Source organism: Trichoderma evansii (genome assembly GCF_050947405.1).
Source record: "Trichoderma evansii strain SZMC 28006 chromosome Unknown GGI43scaffold_1, whole genome shotgun sequence".
Taxonomy (NCBI): domain Eukaryota; kingdom Fungi; phylum Ascomycota; class Sordariomycetes; order Hypocreales; family Hypocreaceae; genus Trichoderma; species Trichoderma evansii.
This window is the reverse complement of record NW_028145205.1, coordinates 2,548,696-2,568,168: the sequence shown is the minus strand read 5'-3', so window position 1 is coordinate 2,568,168 and position 19,473 is coordinate 2,548,696. Positions and strand designations below refer to the sequence as shown.

At 49.0% G+C, this 19,473-nt stretch overlaps 3 protein-coding genes across 3 annotated transcripts; all 3 read right to left on the bottom strand.

The window, feature by feature from the left end:
• Nucleotides 1–94: 94 nt before the first annotated feature.
• On the bottom strand, nucleotides 95–3,117 carry GGI43DRAFT_391360 (MIF4G like-domain-containing protein). The gene is made up of 4 exons (XM_083204427.1): nucleotides 2,941–3,117; nucleotides 2,389–2,864; nucleotides 1,251–2,331; nucleotides 95–1,188 (listed from the first exon to the last, which is right to left on the bottom strand). The coding sequence occupies exons 1-4, from the start codon at nucleotides 2,996–2,998 to the stop codon at nucleotides 407–409; spliced, it is 2,397 nt and encodes a 798-aa protein (XP_083066444.1). The 5' UTR covers nucleotides 2,999–3,117; the 3' UTR covers nucleotides 95–406.
• A 1,209-nt stretch (nucleotides 3,118–4,326) lies between these two features.
• On the bottom strand, nucleotides 4,327–6,330 carry GGI43DRAFT_27011 (kinase-like domain-containing protein). The gene is made up of 6 exons (XM_083201069.1): nucleotides 5,964–6,330; nucleotides 5,726–5,898; nucleotides 5,585–5,668; nucleotides 5,184–5,532; nucleotides 4,723–5,121; nucleotides 4,327–4,665 (listed from the first exon to the last, which is right to left on the bottom strand). Exons 1-6 carry the CDS (start codon nucleotides 6,007–6,009, stop codon nucleotides 4,532–4,534), a joined length of 1,185 nt encoding a protein of 394 aa, XP_083066443.1. The 5' UTR covers nucleotides 6,010–6,330; the 3' UTR covers nucleotides 4,327–4,531.
• Nucleotides 6,331–16,444: 10,114 nt separating this feature from the next.
• On the bottom strand, nucleotides 16,445–18,648 carry GGI43DRAFT_26880 (bifunctional fructose-2,6-bisphosphate 2-phosphatase/6-phosphofructo-2-kinase). The gene is made up of 5 exons (XM_083201057.1): nucleotides 18,128–18,648; nucleotides 17,767–18,070; nucleotides 17,621–17,701; nucleotides 16,956–17,558; nucleotides 16,445–16,894 (listed from the first exon to the last, which is right to left on the bottom strand). Exons 1-5 carry the CDS (start codon nucleotides 18,331–18,333, stop codon nucleotides 16,463–16,465), a joined length of 1,626 nt encoding a protein of 541 aa, XP_083066442.1. The 5' UTR covers nucleotides 18,334–18,648; the 3' UTR covers nucleotides 16,445–16,462.
• Nucleotides 18,649–19,473: the final 825 nt, after the last annotated feature.

The window sequence follows — 19,473 nt, the reverse complement described above, 5'->3', positions numbered from 1 at the left end:
ATCTTTTTCTCTCAACAAATCCCCTTCTTGTCACAAGCGAGATCCAGTAGGTATATGACACTGTAACAAAGAACACGGATGTCATCTGTATTACTTTTTGTAGCTAAAACAGCTCTTAAATTCTCATTTTTCTAAACCTCGCGAATATTTCACTCTAAATTAGCCTATAAAAATAGAAAACCGAGAAAAGATCAAAACAGAAACGTGGCTTTGAAAAAGTGTGTCCTTATCAGCCCTCTACTCGTAAGTGCCTATTGAGCAAAGAGGTAAAGGTATACCACGCGAGCATATCCCAGTAGCAACTTATAACTTGTTCTCCCATGCTGGCCCAACGGCTTTCCTCGTCACATGCCTGTCCTTTTTACAATATATCATCATAGTAGTCATAGTTCTCGATGCAGGCCTTCTAGACCGCATCGACTCCTCCGTTGGATGAGTTGGGCTTTTCTTTAGCTGCCTCCACAAGGAAAGCCTCTTCAATTGCCCCCAATCGCTTAAATACTCTGAGCCACCGCTGGCCCCATTGGCGAATTATGGCCTCACGTTCGCTTGAGCCGTCACCAGTCTCCATCAGTTCATCCTTGCTGCCGCTTGCCCAGCTTACCAACAAGTCGTTGAGAGTGCTGAAAAGATCTCCGATGGCCTTGGCTTCAGTCTTGCGTGTTTCTTCATCTGTGTCAGGAGAAGAGAGAGTCTGGCGGGTTTTGGAAGAAACCTTGGTTACCGTATTCAAGACAAGCTCAAATATGTGAGGCTGCGCAAGGGATTCGCCAGCAAGAGCACCGTCGGCAACAGGATCGGCCGTCAAAGCCCAGCGCACAATCGAGGAAGGCGTAAGAATGGAATAATTGACCAGTTTCTCAACGATCGACAAGGCAATTCCGGGGTGTGCATACCAGTAAGCCATGACAGCAACCATGATTTGGTTTTGCGCCGCTGGCGATGAATTGGCAGCATCGAGAAGCCGGCTTTTGCTTCGATCAATGCATGCTATGACATGGCTTAGTGATTTGGATCCAACCCAGCAAATGGCCGTCATCAGGACATCAGTGCTTGCAACGACCGGATCGAGTGCTCTTTCGCCAGCGTCAGATTGGATCTTGTTAATGATAGGCTCAAATTCTTCATCGGGGGCTTTTCTTTTAAGCAAACCGCTAATCTCTTGGCCTTCGCTAGAGAATGGCGTATCTGAATGGGGCGACGTATTTAGCATCAGTGTGATACTTTACATATAAGGAGTAATAGCTTACCGGGGTTATCAAATTTGAAATCGGGGACATCTTTTTCCTTTTCAGGTCCAACCAAGGGTTGATATGGTTCCGGAAGGGTTTTTTGAATGCGCTGAGCAAAACTAAGTCGTACTTCTTTGTCCAGGGCGCCTTTGAGAAACCATTTGATAGGGTGGATGTCTGGAAGACTGCAGTCGTCGCTCCACTCCGCCCACTTCCAAGTAAAACCAAAGTTACTCAAATGATGGGAGAACCAATCAAGGAATCTGAAACTCAGCTGCAAGTCCATTCGAGGAGAATTGTTGTAAAGATACCGAATGGCTCTTCCTAGACTAGGCGCAATGGCAGCTGGAGCAAGCTTGCAAGCTTCTGTCAAAACAGAGTGGTAGTAAACCAATTTGTGCTCAGGCAAAGGCAGCTGAAACAGCTGCGCAAACACAATGTCGACAGCGACATCTTCAGGCTTCCACGTGGACTTTCCTGGTGTCGTGTTGCGCAGCTCATCAAATGGGGTGGCTCGCTTAACAAAAGTATCATCGGCAAAGTAGCAGTCTAAATCGATCAAATATCTTGCTGTGGCGTTTCTGTTGAAATGAAGGCCGTTGATGGTGTCGGTAAGGCCATCTCGTATTAAAGACGATGCCACGCTATCCGTCGAAGGCACGGATTCTACGTCCTGGTCGGAGTAAACGGAGAAGTAGACCTCGGGGAAGAGTGGCCGGGAACCAGCAATCACCGTTTCTGGTATGGAGATTTTCGGCAGCTCGTGCTTTGGCGCATTGGCAAGCTTATCCTGAGATTCAATCTCCTCCAGGGGCATGTTCCAGGGCCGGGGGATACAGGTCAGCTCCCAGTTTTTAGCGGCTTCAGCTTGCAGCTGCTTTTGCAGAAGCATGCAGAAGCTTAGAGAGGCTGATGAGCTTTCACTTTTGATGTCGGGGTGATAGGGATCAACCAAGGCCTGGAGCGCATGGGGCTCAGACGCGATAATATCGGTCTTGTCCATGAGATCTGCCGCCTTCTGCTGGAATTGACCGGGAGCAGCGGCCATGATATAAGGGATCGTGAGCAGGATGATCTTGACGATTTCCGTGCCGATGGTCTAGATGCAAGTGTCAGTTCGTGAACAGGCCAGAGATGCAAGATTTGGGCAACCTACATCCTCGGAGCTTGCAGTCTGCAAGTCGGCCGCGCGGCTGAAGAGTTCTTCGAGTAGAGGGAAGATTCCATCGCCTTGCAAGCACGCCTGAAGGCATGCCAAGAACTTCAAATACAGCTTCACGTGCTTCCACTCCCCCTTAGCAATCTTACTCTCTGTCTCTTGGGTAGCGAGCGTCAAGATGGCATCCACGATCTCGGGTTTGAGAGTGTTGGCCACCAACACCACAGCTGCCACAAACGGAGTCTTCAGAGGTTGCTCAACAACCAGCTGCATAACCAAGTTCACAAAGGTATTGCGTAGGTTTTCGTCATCGTAGTTGTCAGCCACCAGGCGAGCAATCGATTGCACTTCTTCACCCCATCGGCGCAGAGGGGAGTCAGCGATACTGAGGAGCTGTCTTCGAAGGCGCACTGGCACTGGCGCTGAATCTATTCGCCTTCGCTGCTGGCGGCGGTCATAATGATCATCGTCATCTGGGTTTGGAGATGGTCGCATCAGCTTCTGCAGAGCGTGTAGTACGGGATATGGGGGCACTCTTGGCCGACGAACCTCTGTATCTCCTCTTGCGGTTATAGCTGCCTTGCTGTCTTCGATCGTAGTCGGCCATGATTTGACCGTCAACTGGAGCACAAGGCGATGGTTTGGCGTACAATTGATTGTTCAGATGCTGCTTAAGCTCGGGAAAAGCTGCTGCAGGCAACGCGCGCGACGGCTTCAAGAGGCTCGAGCTAAGTACTCAAACTACTGAACCCAATTCCCTGCTGTAAAGCGGGTCTGCACATGCAAGCGCCCTAGTCCACATTAGTGCCTCAGGCCGCATTTTTGGCCTTGCCCTCACGCGCGTAGCCGCTTGGTCACCTATCACGCCTAGGCTATGCCGTATAGAATCATGAACTTCAAGGCAACTCTTGATGTTTTGGTTATACTTACACTGCCTTCTCCTGCACGACCTGAGCCTTTTTTTTTAATCCCTTTTAGGCCGGCTGCATGCGTTCGTGCTACCAGTGCTTTGATGCTAAATAATAGACAGCAAATTGGAATTCTCAGATGCTCATTGCTCCTTACACATCTTGTTATTGAATCAGTCCATTAATGATTCTTGTGTAAATGCTAAAATATTTTGTCTTCTCTTCGAGAAGGTAAAAAAAAAAAACCACTACTTTAACTACGCAAGCATCGCTGCTGGCCCTCTTGAAACGATTTGTTTGGCAGCTCGTCTGGCTTGCCGCACCTGTTTTTTTTTTTTTTTTTTGTCCATGCATATTGTTTATTTTCAGTCCTTTCATTTTAACCACGCCTCAACCAGGATCAGTAAAGGTTTCCATAAGTGCTCTCATAGTAGTAGTAAAAATCCATCTCCCATTCCTTTTTTCATCTGTTTAAACGATGCCTGTCCTAATATCCCGCTAAAGCTCATTTTCCCCATCCATTGTCTGCGACATCCGGGCTTTGCTGCAGGGGTTCTATATCCCGCGATCCAAGATATCAAATCTGGTCCAGCAATTTCAACGTTTCCTCTCACCTCCCAGATTTCCCTCTCCCTCCGTACGCCGATGTATTGGAGGCAAAAAAGGAGACACTATTGTCAAGACACAAGGTCGGTATCCGAAACCGTCGACCCTATAATCCTCCATTTCCACTGCACTGAGCCTCGTAACACGACAACAGGAAAAAAGAAGAAAAGAAAAAGAAGCAACAGCCAGCTCCATCATGCATCAAACGTGGTCTAAAAAAGCGATTCCCTGAGATGCGCATCAATGCAGCCTCCCTGTACTGGCGGATGACCTAGTTTCCTGCCAGGACAACTAAGGTTTTTAGGGGATCAAAACAAAAATAAAACGCCTTCATTCCTTGCCAATTTTGAGACAATTTCCGAAGCCCTCCTTTCCACAACAGACCGCAAAAACCATCTCGCCTGTCCCTTGGTGCTGAGCACGCAGGCTCCAACACAGCAAAAGCTTTGGGCGTATATCTCATCCGCCATTCTCTCAGCATGGCCTAAGTATAGCAGCGAGCCATTACCCTCGGCATCACCCAAAGCTCCGCACTGGAGCGAGACCAGGATTTATTTTCCAGAGACACCAAGCGCTTCGACGAGTACAGCAGTAACCTGCCACGCTCCATCTAGCCGACATATGGCTCAGTCCAATTTGGCCAGCATGTCTTGCTTCGCCATCGGCGTGAAGTTGTCAATATCAAGTCCTCGGGCCGCTAGAACGGGCTTCATGTGCGCTGGTACGAGAAGCTGGTTGAGCTGGGGGGCGATGGAGAGTTCTAAATACGTTAGTTAATGGTTGAATTAAATCACACTTTTTGAGTGGCTTGGCCTACCGTGGTGAGTGAAGTCAAAGAGATCTGGCAAGTCTCGCAGTTGACCAGTTCCATGGCGGGAATCTGGCAGCTTAGTGTTAGGATCCCTGAGCTCGTCGAAGAAGGGGTGCACCATGGCGTCGACGGCAGCTTGACGCTCGGTTGGCGTATACTCCAGCAATCGGGAGATAAGATCGATAGCATTGGCGTCAGCCTTTCGGAAGACCTTGTTGAAGGGGTGCGGCTTGATCTGCGGGAACTTGTGCTCCATGTAGTTGGGGTTCATGGTGCGAATTTGCTCCCGAGTCGGCGTGCCGAGAACCTTGATAATCTCGACCAGCTGGTCAATACCAGATTCACCTGGGAACAAAGGCTGACCAAGCATCAGCTCGGCCATGACACATCCAGTGGACCACACATCTACAGATAGATGAGGTTAGCAAACAGATATACAGGTCTTGATGGGATACCGGATGTCGTACCAATTTTGGTGGTGTAGTTAGTAGCACCAAAAATGAGCTCGGGTGCACGATAGTACCGCGAGCAGATGTATGAGACGTTGGGCTCGTTCTCGACCAGGATCTTAGCACTGCCAAAGTCGCACAGCTTAAGAATTCCGCTGTTGGGATCGAGGAGGAGGTTTTGAGGCTTGATGTCTCTGTGACAGATACCCTGGGAGTGAATGTAGGCCAGGGCTCGGAAGAGCTGGTAGATGTACAGCTTGACCTCCAACGTGGGCATAGTGGTCTTCATTTTATTGAAAAAGCGAGATGCCCGATAGACGGTCTCAGGAACGAATTCCTGGACCAGGTTGAGATAGACCTCATCCTTCTGATATCTTATCAGCTTAAATGCATTCAAACTGCGTTAAGGGCATACATACACGTTCGCCGTTCGAGTAATAAAAGGCCTTCAGCTGAACAATATTCGGGTGTCGAACAATTCGCATGATTTGGAGCTCACGATTCTATAATACAACAGTTAGCCACGAGCGGGAGGATGGGGAGAGGTGAAGGAATCATACCTTGAATCGTTTGTCTTGGAGAACTCGCTTGATGGCAGCATCTTCGCCGGATGGGGAAAGCTTAGTTTGAAAGACAACACCGAACGAGCCATTTCCAACAATCTTGCACTGAGTGTACTGCAGATCTCTAGTCTCGCCCGTGACACCATCTTGAACTCTCTCGCGGATGACCTCTGCAGGTTAAACCGATGTGTCAGTTTCATATGCCAAGGCGTACAAGGTCGAAAAATGAACTTACCTCCCATCCGCAAGCTATTAAAGGCATTCGGCCGGTGGGTTGACATTTTGGGCGACGTATCCTGTGACTAGAGCGCCAATGCTATCGAAGATCCGGTTTGAAACACCCAAGCGATAAGCAGGTGAGGGGCAATGAAGAAAGAGTCTTGGCGAGGGCCGTGGTGGGCAACGAAAACTAGAAAAACAGGAGGCGTATTGCAAAGCGACGAGTCGCAAGAGCTTCAGTTGCCGGTAGCGGCGAGTCGATCTTGATCGACTAAAAAGATTTTTTGCAGTCGCGGCGATGAGACGCGGCTGATCGAATTTCGTCAAGTTCCAGCTAAGATTGCTAGCGGAACTGTGTGCAGAGAAGCGGCTAGAGAAAGAGGCAGAGAGGCCGAGAGTTAGCGACAAAACTTCTCGCTTTGAGATCAGGAGAGCGCGAATCAAGAGTATTGATAGGATAAGAATTGAAGAATGCAACGCCGGTTGAAATCAAGTGCAGACAAGTAGGTCACAAATTGTGGTGACACGCTCGCTGCCAGGGCGAAATGGGAAGTGCGGGGAGGGAAAGGGACTGGAGCTGAAGCTGGATGGGGGAAAAGGCACCAGCTAAGGCGGACGCGCAGGGCAAAAAAAAAAAACTTGGTAGCTTTACCAGTGATGAAATAATCAACAGGCGCGGGAAAAGCAGCCCCCCCAGTAACTCGATACGAAGGTGCAAGGATTGCTCGGTGCGATGGGAAGAATTCAGCTGCGCCAGGCAGTATGACAGTAGAATGGGTAGGAGAGTGAAAGGTGGGAAGGGGGAAAAAAAAGGGAAGAGGAAAAAAGAAAAGGATGCCCCTCCTAGGAAGACAGCTGCTGCTAAGGTGTAGTGTAAAAGGTACATGCAATCAGGACGTGACAAGCGGCAGCGGGTGTAGAGAGAATTCCATAGGTCGAAAAAACGCTACCTGGTAGTGGTTGGTGTAGTGTAGTGGCACGAGAATGCTGGGCATAGAGAGGAAGAGGCGGGTCTTGGAGGGAGCAGGGCGGGGTGCTTAACGAGGTGGGCTCGTGACATGCAACAGGCGACGAGCAGCAAGGCAGCAGGAGAGAGGCCACGCAACAAAGAAAGTGCTGGGGAGGATGGAGTTGGGGAATCAAAATGTTGTGAGCTGAGTTGCAGCCTCGTGAGGCCAGCGAGAAAACTGGATACCGCAAGGAGAGAGAGGGCAGGTTGAGGTACGAGGCTCGACAGCATGAGTCGCTGGTGAGGGCTTTGGACAGCACTGCGTCGCTGCCGGACGAGGAGGAGAGATGAAATGAACGTACCGGATGCAGACTCACGGCCGATACGATGCTAATTGAAGCGTCGGGGAGGCTGACGAGAGAAGGAGCTGCGGAAGCTTGGCTGTATTGGCTGTTGAGTTGCGAAATTTGTCGGTGGTAGTGTTGGCGGCTCAGGAGCAGAAACGGGAGGCTTTTTGGTGGAGGAGGTACGTCAGGACCGGAACGGAGGCTGTGGAGCACGGCGCGATGCTGACGGCACGAATCTTGTCTTTGCTGCACAGGCTCACAAGAAAACGCTGCACGGGGCTTCGAAGAAGAAATCCTGGTCTTGCACAAGAAACAGAAATTTTATCGTGATCCGACGGCCGATTACGAGGTGCGCGCCCGGGAGATGCTCTTGACGATTACTCGCTGTCTGTCGCGTTGCACTGCTTGATTGACTTTCTGCTGGCTGCTCTCGAATTGCACTATTACACTTTGCGGCGATGCGGGGCACCTGCTTCTGACTGCTTTCTCAGGGTCAAATTGCAGCACAGCTCTTGAGGGTCATTCCATCATCAGCCCAACGGGTTCTTCATTAAACACAGAGAGGATGTCACGCATTCCCCGGAACAGCTATCCACGGGTTGTCTTAGGGGGGGAGGGGGACAGCGTGGCCAGCGGTGGTTCACGTACACTTTGTGCCTTTGGTCTGCTCGGTGTAAAGAAAGATTCAAGGTGAGGTAGAAAAAAGTCGAAGAGGGGAGGGCGAGGCGCGGTAATAAAAGTCTCTAGCGAGGGCGGACGGGGCGAGGCTACCTCAAGTAACCACCTGACCAACGCACGAGAGGTACCGAAAGCCAACAGCCCAGCGAGCGTTGTTTACGAGGAGAGCGCCGTAGAAGCTGCACGCTGCAGAAGTGCACGCAATGCAGACGATGCTTGGGCTTTTCTCTCTTTCTATCTCGGCCAATGGATCAATCAATGGGTTGGAAAGCTCGAGGAACAAGAGACGGCGCGGGCCTGCAGAGGGCAGCATGAAGCATTACATACCTGGAGTTAGGTGAGGTAATCCGCGAGTAGCTCTGGCCCAGGAGGGGAGCCTAAGCCTACTACAGCAGCGTGATGGCGGGTGACCTGCTACGGAGTACATGCACTCCATGCAGAGAAATTTGATGGATACAGGCAGGTAGGGGCGCGCTTATTGTGGGAAAAAAAAGGTAAGGTACAGTAGGTACCGGTGCTGCTTTGTGCCTGCCGGACTGACTTGGACTGGTGCAGCAGGCACAGGTACCCGGTACGCAAGGCATCTGCTACTACTACTAGTAGATAGCCCAATGCCGGCACCCTTAATTCCTCTCTCCTTCGCGTTTCTTTTTTCTACTTCTTTCTCGGCTTTGCGCACAATTCGACTGCTGCTAGTGAAGCATGTACCACCTTGGACCTACTTCGCAGCGCCAGCTAGAGATCCAGTAGCGGATCCACAGCGTTAGGCTCGAGGTGCTCATGTGCTCATTTTTGAGACGGGCACCTGGCGCTAAAACTCGGCAAGCGGAAGTCAAAGACAGGGCCATGCAGCGAACCATGCAAGCCTGAAGCTCTTCTAGTGGCCACTAGTACCTGTAGAGGCCATTGCTGCTGTCCAGCATCGTCCCAGGCCGGATAGCAAACTCGCGGCGCTCTACGGAGTAATAGAGCTAGAGGTTCTGGACGAGCCGGGCTGCTAAGCATGAGCCGCCTTACCATCAGATCAGACAGCGCCGAAGCACACTGACGGCAGCTCACGAGGCGATGCTCAGGTACCGGTACTGGCAGGGTGCAGGCACAGCTTCCGGGCTGGTCCTGTTGACGTCGGTTCTGCGTACCCTACCAAAGGTAGGTAGGGCAGACACCTAAAAGATAACCGCATCATCATCGCAGACGACTCCCCTTTTTTCTCGGTACCTACTGGCTGCTACCACTACCTTATTTCCCCCCCAGATGCTAGCCACGATTACGAAGTCTGGCCAAATACGGATATAGCTCAGGCGTTACGTTTAATAGGGTGGCAAGAAGCCATGGCCTGATATGCCGGTAGCACCGTCTTTTTTTGCTGCTGAGTAACGGCGAGTTGTTTAATTATGGCTCTGCAACAAGCTTCCACAAATCGCTTACCTTCTGCCAGGTCATTTGACGACTATCTCTTCATCTCTCATGATCATAATCTTTGCTTGGGGCAATTTATCGCGGGCCCAGACTGAATGAAAGCTGTTGGGGTTGCTTCATTAGAGTCAATTGATGAGAATGACGGATGTACCCCTTACCACTTTGGCCTGTAGCCGCCACCACACACACCCCTTTTTCGCCTTGATTTATTGCCCTCAGCAGACGCCACCTCTTACGACTACAGCTCAAACTTAACGCTTTGCTCTCGACAATTGCTCCGTACGAAGCAGGTGGTTCAAATTGGCCCAAACCTTGGAGACCCTAGCTCCAACCAGCGGCAAGATTTACGCAGCCGGGGGCCAGCATCTATCTCTGCGATCTGCGGCCGAATGCACAGGCGAGAATTTGATATATATATTTCGCTCATACCTACATACGGCTTGCATGTGTAGTGCATGCATCAGGATTCTCACAATATGCCCCCAGGGGTGGTGCTTCCAATCATGTTGCTAGTGATATCATCCAGGTCACGCCAGATGTGGCAGTGTCTCTGAATCCCTCCTCATCTACCGGTTAATATGTGCTCAGTTGGCTCAATTCTTGGCTACCGTTGTCTGCTGCTTTTCTCCGGCCCATTACCGTTTTGCCATGGGTCTATCTCGCCAGTACAAGTATGCCCCTGTGGGAATCGACGATTTGCGAGTAGCATCGTCTGCCCAAAATAGGACCCATGGATGATGACCTCACACTCGACAACAGAAGCACCTTCACATAAGCCGCACACCCTACTTCTGCTAATATGTGTGTGCGTGAGCTTGCCACAGCCAAGCAAAGCCAAGCAAAGCCAACCCTGAGTCGGGTCCCTGAAACAAGTCGACGCATCTGGCTCAATCAGGATGCTACAATTGCAGCCCAGTCGCAAGACAAGCAGCTTTACCTTCAGGCTCCTCGCAGTCAGAGATTCGGATGCTTGCATGTGCGCCGTCTTCATAATAAGCAGACACGCTGTGGCAACACCGACATCTGACACGCTATTCATAGGTGCATGCGCTACTGCTGCTTCTGCTTCTACATATAGAAATGTAGCATCGTGCAGCAGTGCTAGTATGTGCGTACACGAAACAAGGATGTGACTGGTCTTTTCTTCTTTTTCTGCTTTTGCTTTATTTTTTCTACGGGATATACTCCTGCCAGCACTCAACGCCAAGTTTCAGCAAGGGGCCGAAAGGAACGCGCCGTAGCGGCATGCTGGGGTGGGTTTGTTTCTTCCACAGGCATATTAACAAACGAGTACTTTATAAAAGTACTACTAGTAGCCATCGATCAATAATCAGCGGTTTGACTAAAGCTTACAATGTCGTCCTGCGAAGAATGACAACGCGGCTTACAGTTTGCAACATACGTCAAAGACTTGACATGAAGCTGAGCAATGGTTACCTTTGTACTCCCATGTATTTGGTTATTATGTAGTCGTCAGAGACGATGAGCTGCTTATCATGTGTCCGTCGCTACATCCAATGCAGGCTTCTTCCTTTTTATTGCGTTTCTCAGAGCCTTGTTAGCGGGTCGCGGACGGTAGCTGCGCTTTTTTTTTTTTTTTTTTTTTGTTAGCGGCAGCAGGGCGTCATCATTATTGGGATTATCCCAGCAGCCGGCATCCCAGCATTCAGCTTCAAATGCAAGACAAGGCTCTGTGCCTGGAATCTGAAGTTGAATTGGCGTAAAGCACAAGTATTGCTTGTGCGAGCACATTCTTCCATTCGCCAGACCATGTCCATGGTGGAGCAACGACATTCCTCGAGATTCTCACAAGAAAAGGAGCATCTCTTTGGATCCATGGCCACAGTGGATAAAAGCGCCCAGCCCAAGGTTTGTGTGCCAGCATTGGCATAGCATTCTCAAAATCCCCTCCGTTCCCCTCACCAGTTGCAGCATCAAGGCATTAGAGGCACATCCGGCCCCTCTTGGCCCCTCCCCTTCTCCAAGGCTTGCCATTTGGAAGGCCGATCCGTGATTTTGTCTCCAACGGCTTGATACCACCACTAGAAAGCAATACTCAGATCCAGCTATGGAGGCAAACCAAAGCGCTGGTATTCGCTATCTGGATGCCTTTCTCCATCTTTTTTTCTGTGTTTTAGCGACGGGGGCACCTTAGCTCCAGCCTCTATGGGGCTTTCTGTGGGCACGGCTTGACTACCATCAGCTTTTCATACTTACTTTACTTCTCAGTCTCTCCACGGCACAGGGCCTCGCAACTGTGTGGTCGGAGATATGAGCTCTGAGAGATTAATGGCCCCTCCGGAGATCCCCCCCTTGCGTTCATGGAGCACCAACTACTGTCATGACTTACGCAAAGCGAGCGCAGCTCGGCCGTTTCTCTGCATATTACAAGTATGCTGCTGATGGCAAAGGCCCACGTAGCATAGCGCGAACACCAACATTGCAAGTATCCTTCCCCCCCCTGTTCACCAGGCTGGCGTTAAGTCTTTTTTTGTCTTGGTCACATTGGGGCTCAACGTCATGCTGAAAGTCATCTGGGCGAGACACAAGCCGGCGAAAGCTAGTAACACTAGTCTGCCAGCCCGCCGCCGTGTGCATCGTCAGTGAGTCGGAATTAGCCCCGTCCAAATGCTGAGGGCGATCTTATTACTGTATTGGTATACTATCTCTGAAACAGCAGGAATATGCTTGTCAGCCCAGCTTAGCAGCATCATTGCCGTTCTGTAAGACTTTTGACTTCCAAAAAGATGAGGCTATCTAAGCCAAAGTTGCCCGGCTATACCGATTTTTTTGCAGCCTTTTTTCTTTCTTTCTTTCTTTTTTTTTTTGCCTCCCTCTGTCTTCCTTTCTGTCAGGGTCTCATGACCGAAATCATGCAACGCTAAGACCCTGAGGATTTCTTCTCCCATGGCAGAAAATCCCCATCAACGCGCATAACGAGACAGGAGTACGAATGTATGCCTGTGGAGTCGGACCTGATATCTAATTGAGCTCTGCTGCAAGAGCATGACCAGCTACTATACTAGCCCCGTCTCAATTGACAGAACCGGGCTCCAATGCCTCCCTTCGGATCAACGACGCGGCAGCCAATCGCCATCGTCAATTGGCTGAGCTGCAATGTGGCGCCTTGTCCGGTTCGCCCCAATTATTCGGCGGATGTAGCACCGTTGCTGCTGTTTGACGCGGCGTATACGTTTGCAAACTTTCTAAGCTTCAAACTCATGGGGAGATACAGAATGCTCCACATTCAACCATCCAGCAAGAGATGATATGCCAATAGATACAGCTACTTGCTCCACCGAGAACCTGAGCTAAATAGTATTCCAGTACGGAGTAGCAGATGGAAAAATACTGGGTAGTGATGAAAGCTCGCTGCTACCTGCAATCTGCGCGTGTGAATAGGGCGCGTCTTTACACCCTGATCTCAACCAGAGCTATCCATTGCTGGTTTTACGAACATTATGGAGTGCTCTGTCTAGCATCTCATTTCATGTCTTTCCAAGGCCCCACACCGAGACCACGAGACCTTGAGCAGCCCCTGTTCAGTCAGTGGGAGACGCAAGTACGGGACTTAATCCAAATGTGGTGGCCGCGATGCGGTGCAACGATGGTGGTGCATCGACATGACCTGTGAAGCTGGTACACAGCAGCGACGAAGAAAGCGCCATTAACAAGATGATTTGCTTCCATGTTGCTCGTCTAGTGAATTTCTTTTCCCTGAACTGAATGCGCATCGCCATAAAGGCAGACATTTACAATCTCTTCGAAACGCTTATTACTACTGCTACGAAGTACTACTACCTAATCGTACCTACTAAAGCGAGAGGCGTCCAATTGTTCCTATACAAAGCTGCGTGCTAAAAAAAAAAATCATCAGCACATGGTGGTACGAGCTTGAAGATTTGCTACCGTCCGCAAAATATACGCTATTACCCGCTCGTCTTGATGCTTCTTTAGTGAAGAACTGCATAATGCTCCATGCATGTACTCCATGCCTTGGGTAACGCCCATAGAAGCTAGATTTAAAAATCACCAAGTCATATATGACCAAACAACTCTGCAGTCGATAGACTAAAAGACGTAGGGGACCCCGGATGGGACCCCGAATCCGAATGCTCGTCTCACTTACCGCGTCACACCTAGAGAACAATTTCACTAATTGACTATAGCAAGGGGGATACCACTACAAGTACAAGCAGAGGCGACTACAAGAAAATTAAGGGAAAGAAAAATATTACCACCTGTCCTAGTTGGATAGAGTTGTCGTCAGTACTTACTGGTATAGTGACACTGCAAGTAGTAATACTTGCACTCACAAGACTACTTCTACCCCTTGCTTGTTTCGGCGAGGTCAGACGGCCTTTTGCAGCTGCAGGGAGCAAGGTATACATCAGACAGATGGTAGGTATCTGATTGGTATTTGATACGGCCGGCCACGGAAAGTTGTTCCTCTCTCACGCATTTGCATCCATCGGCGGGCGGTTGAGCGTTACGCTTTAGTCGCGGCTCCTTTTGCACCGGCCGCGTTGGAGCTTGTCCCCTTAGTGGTCTTTACTCTTCCGTCTTGGGGACTACTTCATATATACATGCATACCTCTGCCGTCATGAAGACCATCTAGCAGCCCCTGTTTGCGTTACTTCGTGCGGTTAACCTGCAGGGCATTCATCATGCTTTGTAAGAGTAGCCGGCCATCTTCCCATGATGATAAAAATGTCACTGAAGAAGGGGGGCTACCCATACCTGAAAGTGGGAAACAAAGCCATGAAGAATGTGGACAGCAGATGCAGCTATGACGCTCGTTACCAACTCTCTAGCTTTATTTAGCCAACCGGTCATATGAGAGTTGTAACAATATTTCCAGTTACATACATCATCAATTTGAGGTCAGTGCCTATACAGTGCCTATATGCCATGACGTGAAGCAATCAGACCAATCCTAGCATATGTCCCATGACCTCTAGAGAAGGCTTGACACTGATGAGACCTCAGGAGCCAGCATGGTCTTTTGGCTACTGGGTTTAGTCATGCCTTGGCGAGATCTGGTTTAGGGTACAAGAGACTAGTGGTACTAAACCTACCAGTCTCACGATCAACAGCTGCTCTGCGCTGTAATGGGTTAGAGGAGATAGATAGCTCAGGTCCCAGGGGCAATCTTAGGCTTCCCGACTAGCGGCACGAGTAGAACAAACATCATCGCATGCAAGGGAGTAATTGGGGCAGAGATTCAGCTGGCAAGATTGGGCTGTGAATAGAATTCATCGGATAAGCCGTTAGCCTCCTCATCACGACACATGAACATACACAACCACCATTCACAACAACAATCTAGTATATATCACCCTACCCTATATGAAGTATAAGGGCTCATCCAACAAGATCTGTCAGCGTATAACACTTATCTATCAAGACTGGCCATAAAGCGTCGCTCAGTACATGTAGCCAGTTATCTGCTCCGCGCCGCATGTAGACTTAAACTGGCAGCTCATCCTCCGACCGATTTGGACAAGGCGTTTTCAAGAGGCCGCCCAATACGATCAGCTAATCACATCACAACCATCTCAAAGTATTTGTAAACAATTCGCATAATACTAATACATTTCCTTCTCTTTAAAGAACAGTTAGCACTTATCATAAGCCATCTAGATAAGGAGCTGTATGTCTCAGACACCTCAGCCCGTAGGATTTCTTAAGTGTTTTATATCTTTTTTTTTTTTACTATTAACATACGCCTTCTTTTTTTTTCCCTCTTCTCCCCTTGCATCAAAGACCCGTCTCGGATGTTGCATCCGTCCTTTCCCGCTTCATCCGCTGCCATCTTGGCTGCGACAGTGTTCGTACGAAGTAACGAAAGCCACTGCGGATCTAGCAATAGCCTCGCCTCGCCTCGCCTCCATTCTTCTTCTTCTTCTGCAGTGGTGGTGGTGGTGGTCTTGATTCAATAGCCTGAGGAAATCCGGCTGCGAGTTCATTCGGGATTTAATGTAACGCTAAAAAAAAAAAAGGCATGTTTCTAGCGAGGAGCTGAAAAGGAGAAGCAGTACCTTTCTTTTTTAAAACTCAAAGAGAATAAAAAAATCGTTCGATTACTTTGCTATAAACAGACGGCGGTCGGGTAGGCAATAGGAAAAAAAAGGGGGGCGATAGTAGTACAGAGTAATAATAGTTCATAAACTTCTCGTGGTTATCTGACAGGGAGGGAAGAGGGAAATACAGTCACAAGTACATATATCTCTGCGTAACACATCTCAGACACTCAAGGCAGAGCCATACTCCAAAGGGGTAGGAGCTTGCCATTTCTGCGTCTGGCTGAAGTTGGTGTCCTCAAAATCCCCCTTATCCCTAGCCCAAGGGAGAAGAAAAAAAGAAAAGAAAAGAAAAGCGTCGAAGATGAGACTATATGAGGTAGTAGTAGTACTCCATGTAGCGTATTCAAAAAGTAGAGTAGGGACGGCGCGTTTTAGTGTGTGAGCTTAGCTCAAATCTTTCACATGCAACCCTACAATCTCGGAGCTGAAACTCGCATATGCAGGGAGAAATATTGGAAGGTGTTTAGACAGAGACAAGAGAGAAAAAACCGCCCGCTCATCTGCGTGTCTGTCTGTTTTGGGCCACTTGCATCTCCTGGGCAGCACGAAAAGCGGCAAAGATGGTCCAGAAGCAATAGGGTGGTGTCTCAATTCAACAGACGCGTGTCTCGAGCGTCTTGCGACATCGTCAGCCGGCTGGCCAGCTCGTTGCCCCTTCCGCTTCAGATCTTAGGGGTTAGGGGTCTGGGCTTTTATTCCAGCTCGAAAATGCGGCTGACCGGAAGTGTCACCCAGAAAGAAGGGTCTGAAATTACATGCAATTCGTTCATCCAAAGCGGCGGGAGGGTCGGAAATTTTGGAGGATTTCATTGGTTAAATGGAAGTCTTGGTTGGGCCCTCCTTTTTCGTCATGTACTTGAACGTCATTGCCAGGGAACTGCCAACTTTGGCTATGTTACCAGAAGGAATCTGTTCGTTTCGGATCCATTGTTTGGATTAAAAATAAAGCATCACATATACTACCAGCGCCTCTCTCTTCCTCTCTTTAGTAAGAATTGAATCGTAATTGTAAATTCTGATGCTGATGCTCACTACTTAAATTTCGTCGTGGATTTTGTCTGCCACCATGTCTTTCGCTGTGTTAATTACTTTCTCTGAGCTCGGCCTCTCTAGAGGCTCAGCTGGGCTACCTAAGCCGCCAGGAATGGGACTCATCTGGCCACTCTCAGGTCTGCTCAAGGGTCGACTGCCGGGTATCCTAATATCATCAGGAGAGCCTGGGAGAAGCTTCGGATCCAAGCCAGGAATACGGATGCGCTTGGCTTCGTTCTGATAGGCGGCAGGAATAATCTCAATGATCTCGTCGCGAGGAAATTTGAGGTTAGGGATATCCATAGTAGAACAGTGCATGAGATAGGCGAATAGTACACGAAGAACAGATTCATGAGCGATAATCAAGAGATCAGACTGTTCGCGCTCTAGCTCCAAGATGATAGGCTCAAGTCGAACAGCAAGATCATGATAGGACTGTAAAGTGTAGAGTTAGCTGTCAGACACCTCCGTAACTAAGGGGCCCAATATAACTTACTTCAGCACGGGGGTATCGATGATGATAGGGATCAAGTCCATGCTTCTCAACTTCTTCAGGATATATCTGCCTAATCACTCGCTCTGACATCTTTTCACAGACGCCAGGGTTAATTTGGCTCATTTGAGAACGCTGCCGAACCTTGTATCCCTTTTCTTTAAGATAGTCGGCAGTTTGTATTGTGCGTAGACGCGTTGATGTCCAGATAGAAAGTGGCCGTTGAGGGACATCAGGTCCACCCTTGGCAATCAACTCCAGCCTTTCTTGTTCGCGATGTGCTATCAGTGTTTCGGACATTCTCTGAGCATAAAATCTGCCTTGTTCTGAGAGGTCTGCGTCTGCCTTGTACGAATCTTCCTCTGTTGTTGTGCCCGCACGAGCAAAGAAGGTAGTTCGTGATTTGATGTGAAGGTTGGTAAGGTAGAAGACGATTCTGTGCGACAAGTAGCCGAAGCTAACGTTATTGTAGAAGAATTTCTCTCCGGCATTGATCATCTTGATATAGTTGAGTTCCTCCTCGTTCATAGTTTCAAATACCGGGATCCTCATTTCTATTCTTTTCAGATACATTGTCGCCGCTATCTCAGGATCTATTCCAGCAAACTATGGTCGCGGTCAGTGGTCGAAGAGAAAGGATATGATAGAATAGCTTTTGTGAAACCTACATCCGGTGAGGAGATCTTGACGTTGATGGCATTGTCATGCAAGATCCGCTCGTCGTCCACATACGATTCGATAAATAGAGTCTGTGCAGCATCTGTTGTCAGTACACTTGACAAAGAAACCAGGCCGATGCGGGCAATTTCCTCACCTGGACGTCGTGCTTTGCAAATTCCTTGGCTAGGGAACGTCTTCCACTCGCCGTTGGATTGACTGCATCGTAAATAGCAACCTGGCCATTTTCATGGTTTAACCAGGCATAGATATCTTCACGGCATTTCTTTAGAATCTTTTGGCGGAGGATGACAGATGAAGCAGAAGCATCGGGGAAGAAGTAATCGTCAGGAAGTGAGCCATCAGGGCCTATGGTGGCTCGTCGATAGTCTCCCAAGTGGAAAATACGGGTTTTGACGCCAAGCCATTGAAGATAGCGTGCCATGGACACACAGATGTGTCTGTCTGTTGTAAGCTTTTCGATCCAATCGCTGCAGCTGTAGATTGTCTAAACTTACGTTTTGCCGCGAGCAGGTGGTCCAACCATAACAATAGTGATACGGCCGGAGTGGAAAAGCCGTCCAGACATGGTACTATATAGCTGAGCCGGCGCCATGTCATTATCTTCTGACACATCATGGATACTATCAATGAAGGTCGAGCTCCTCCGGCGGTACCGGGGGGCGTTGGCCGCAATCTCAGCTGTCCTATAATGCCGTTTCATCAGTTTTAAATTTCATTTAGATAATTAACTTGCGTGTAAGGGGGAAAGTATCATCGGAAATATCCCTCAGCATAAAAAATTTCCCCAAAGGCTATGGTATGCGACCAAGAAGGTTGAGTCAGGGGCTGGGGATGAACTAGAATAGAGTAAAAGAACTGTGTAGAGGATGAGAGCTTCTCGAAGACATCGCAACATCATATTCCTAATATGAATCTTGCTTATATCGGAAGGGTTATGGGACGTAAGATCTGCGCGAGCGTATGTAAGTCACCTACAGTAAGGTATCCATCTTTGCGAGTCGAGTTCGTCTTAGCTAGATAGCAATAATCTTGACCGACGCTTTGTTGGGCTTTTTCGAGGCTCGAAGTCGTAGCCAATGATATCTGACTTTCCAACACTAAAGTATAATAGTAGGCAATAATAGATTAATATTCAACAGAGTTCGAATTGAACTGAAAAGCAACAATACGATAAGTGAGTTTGTGGGAAGCTGGCGATCTGGGATGCGGTGTGATATGCGAGATGAGATCCGGCTTAGCTCAGCCTTTCGCCCCGCTTCGAGGAATGATGCCAACCAGGGTCAGACAAGAAGGCGACTGAGTGGCTGGAGATGTCGAGCTTGGCTGGCGACTTAGCCGATCCAGCAGAGGCTTAAATAACAATAAAGCTTGTCAAAAAGATGGAGGAGCTGAGGGTGCTTTTGACACCCGGCGAGCCGTAGGACGGATATATTCGGTTCTAGGGTGCTAAGAATGACGGATGCAAAATGAAGAGGCCGTTCATGCAAGGGGGACAACGCTACGGGCACTTACGGAGGGACGCAGCGCTGCTTGGTACGGTACCGGGTAGCGCACAAGTATCGAGTACTGCCCAAGGAGGAATTATAGAGCGTGCAAAGGTACTGTTTGTAGCGTATATAAGAGACTTGGTACCTCGCAGCAATGGCTGGTCAAGTTCTCAGTACCTACCCCACCATCAACAGTCTTCTTATGTCTGGTGGGCTGTTGCCAATGGAATAGCACAAAAAAATAATTTGCAAGCATTTGAACAAGAGAATCATACGTCTACTGAGGTGTTTGTTGGTATACCGGATAAATATCAACCATTTGAGTCTCATACCTACAAAATTCTACTTGTAAT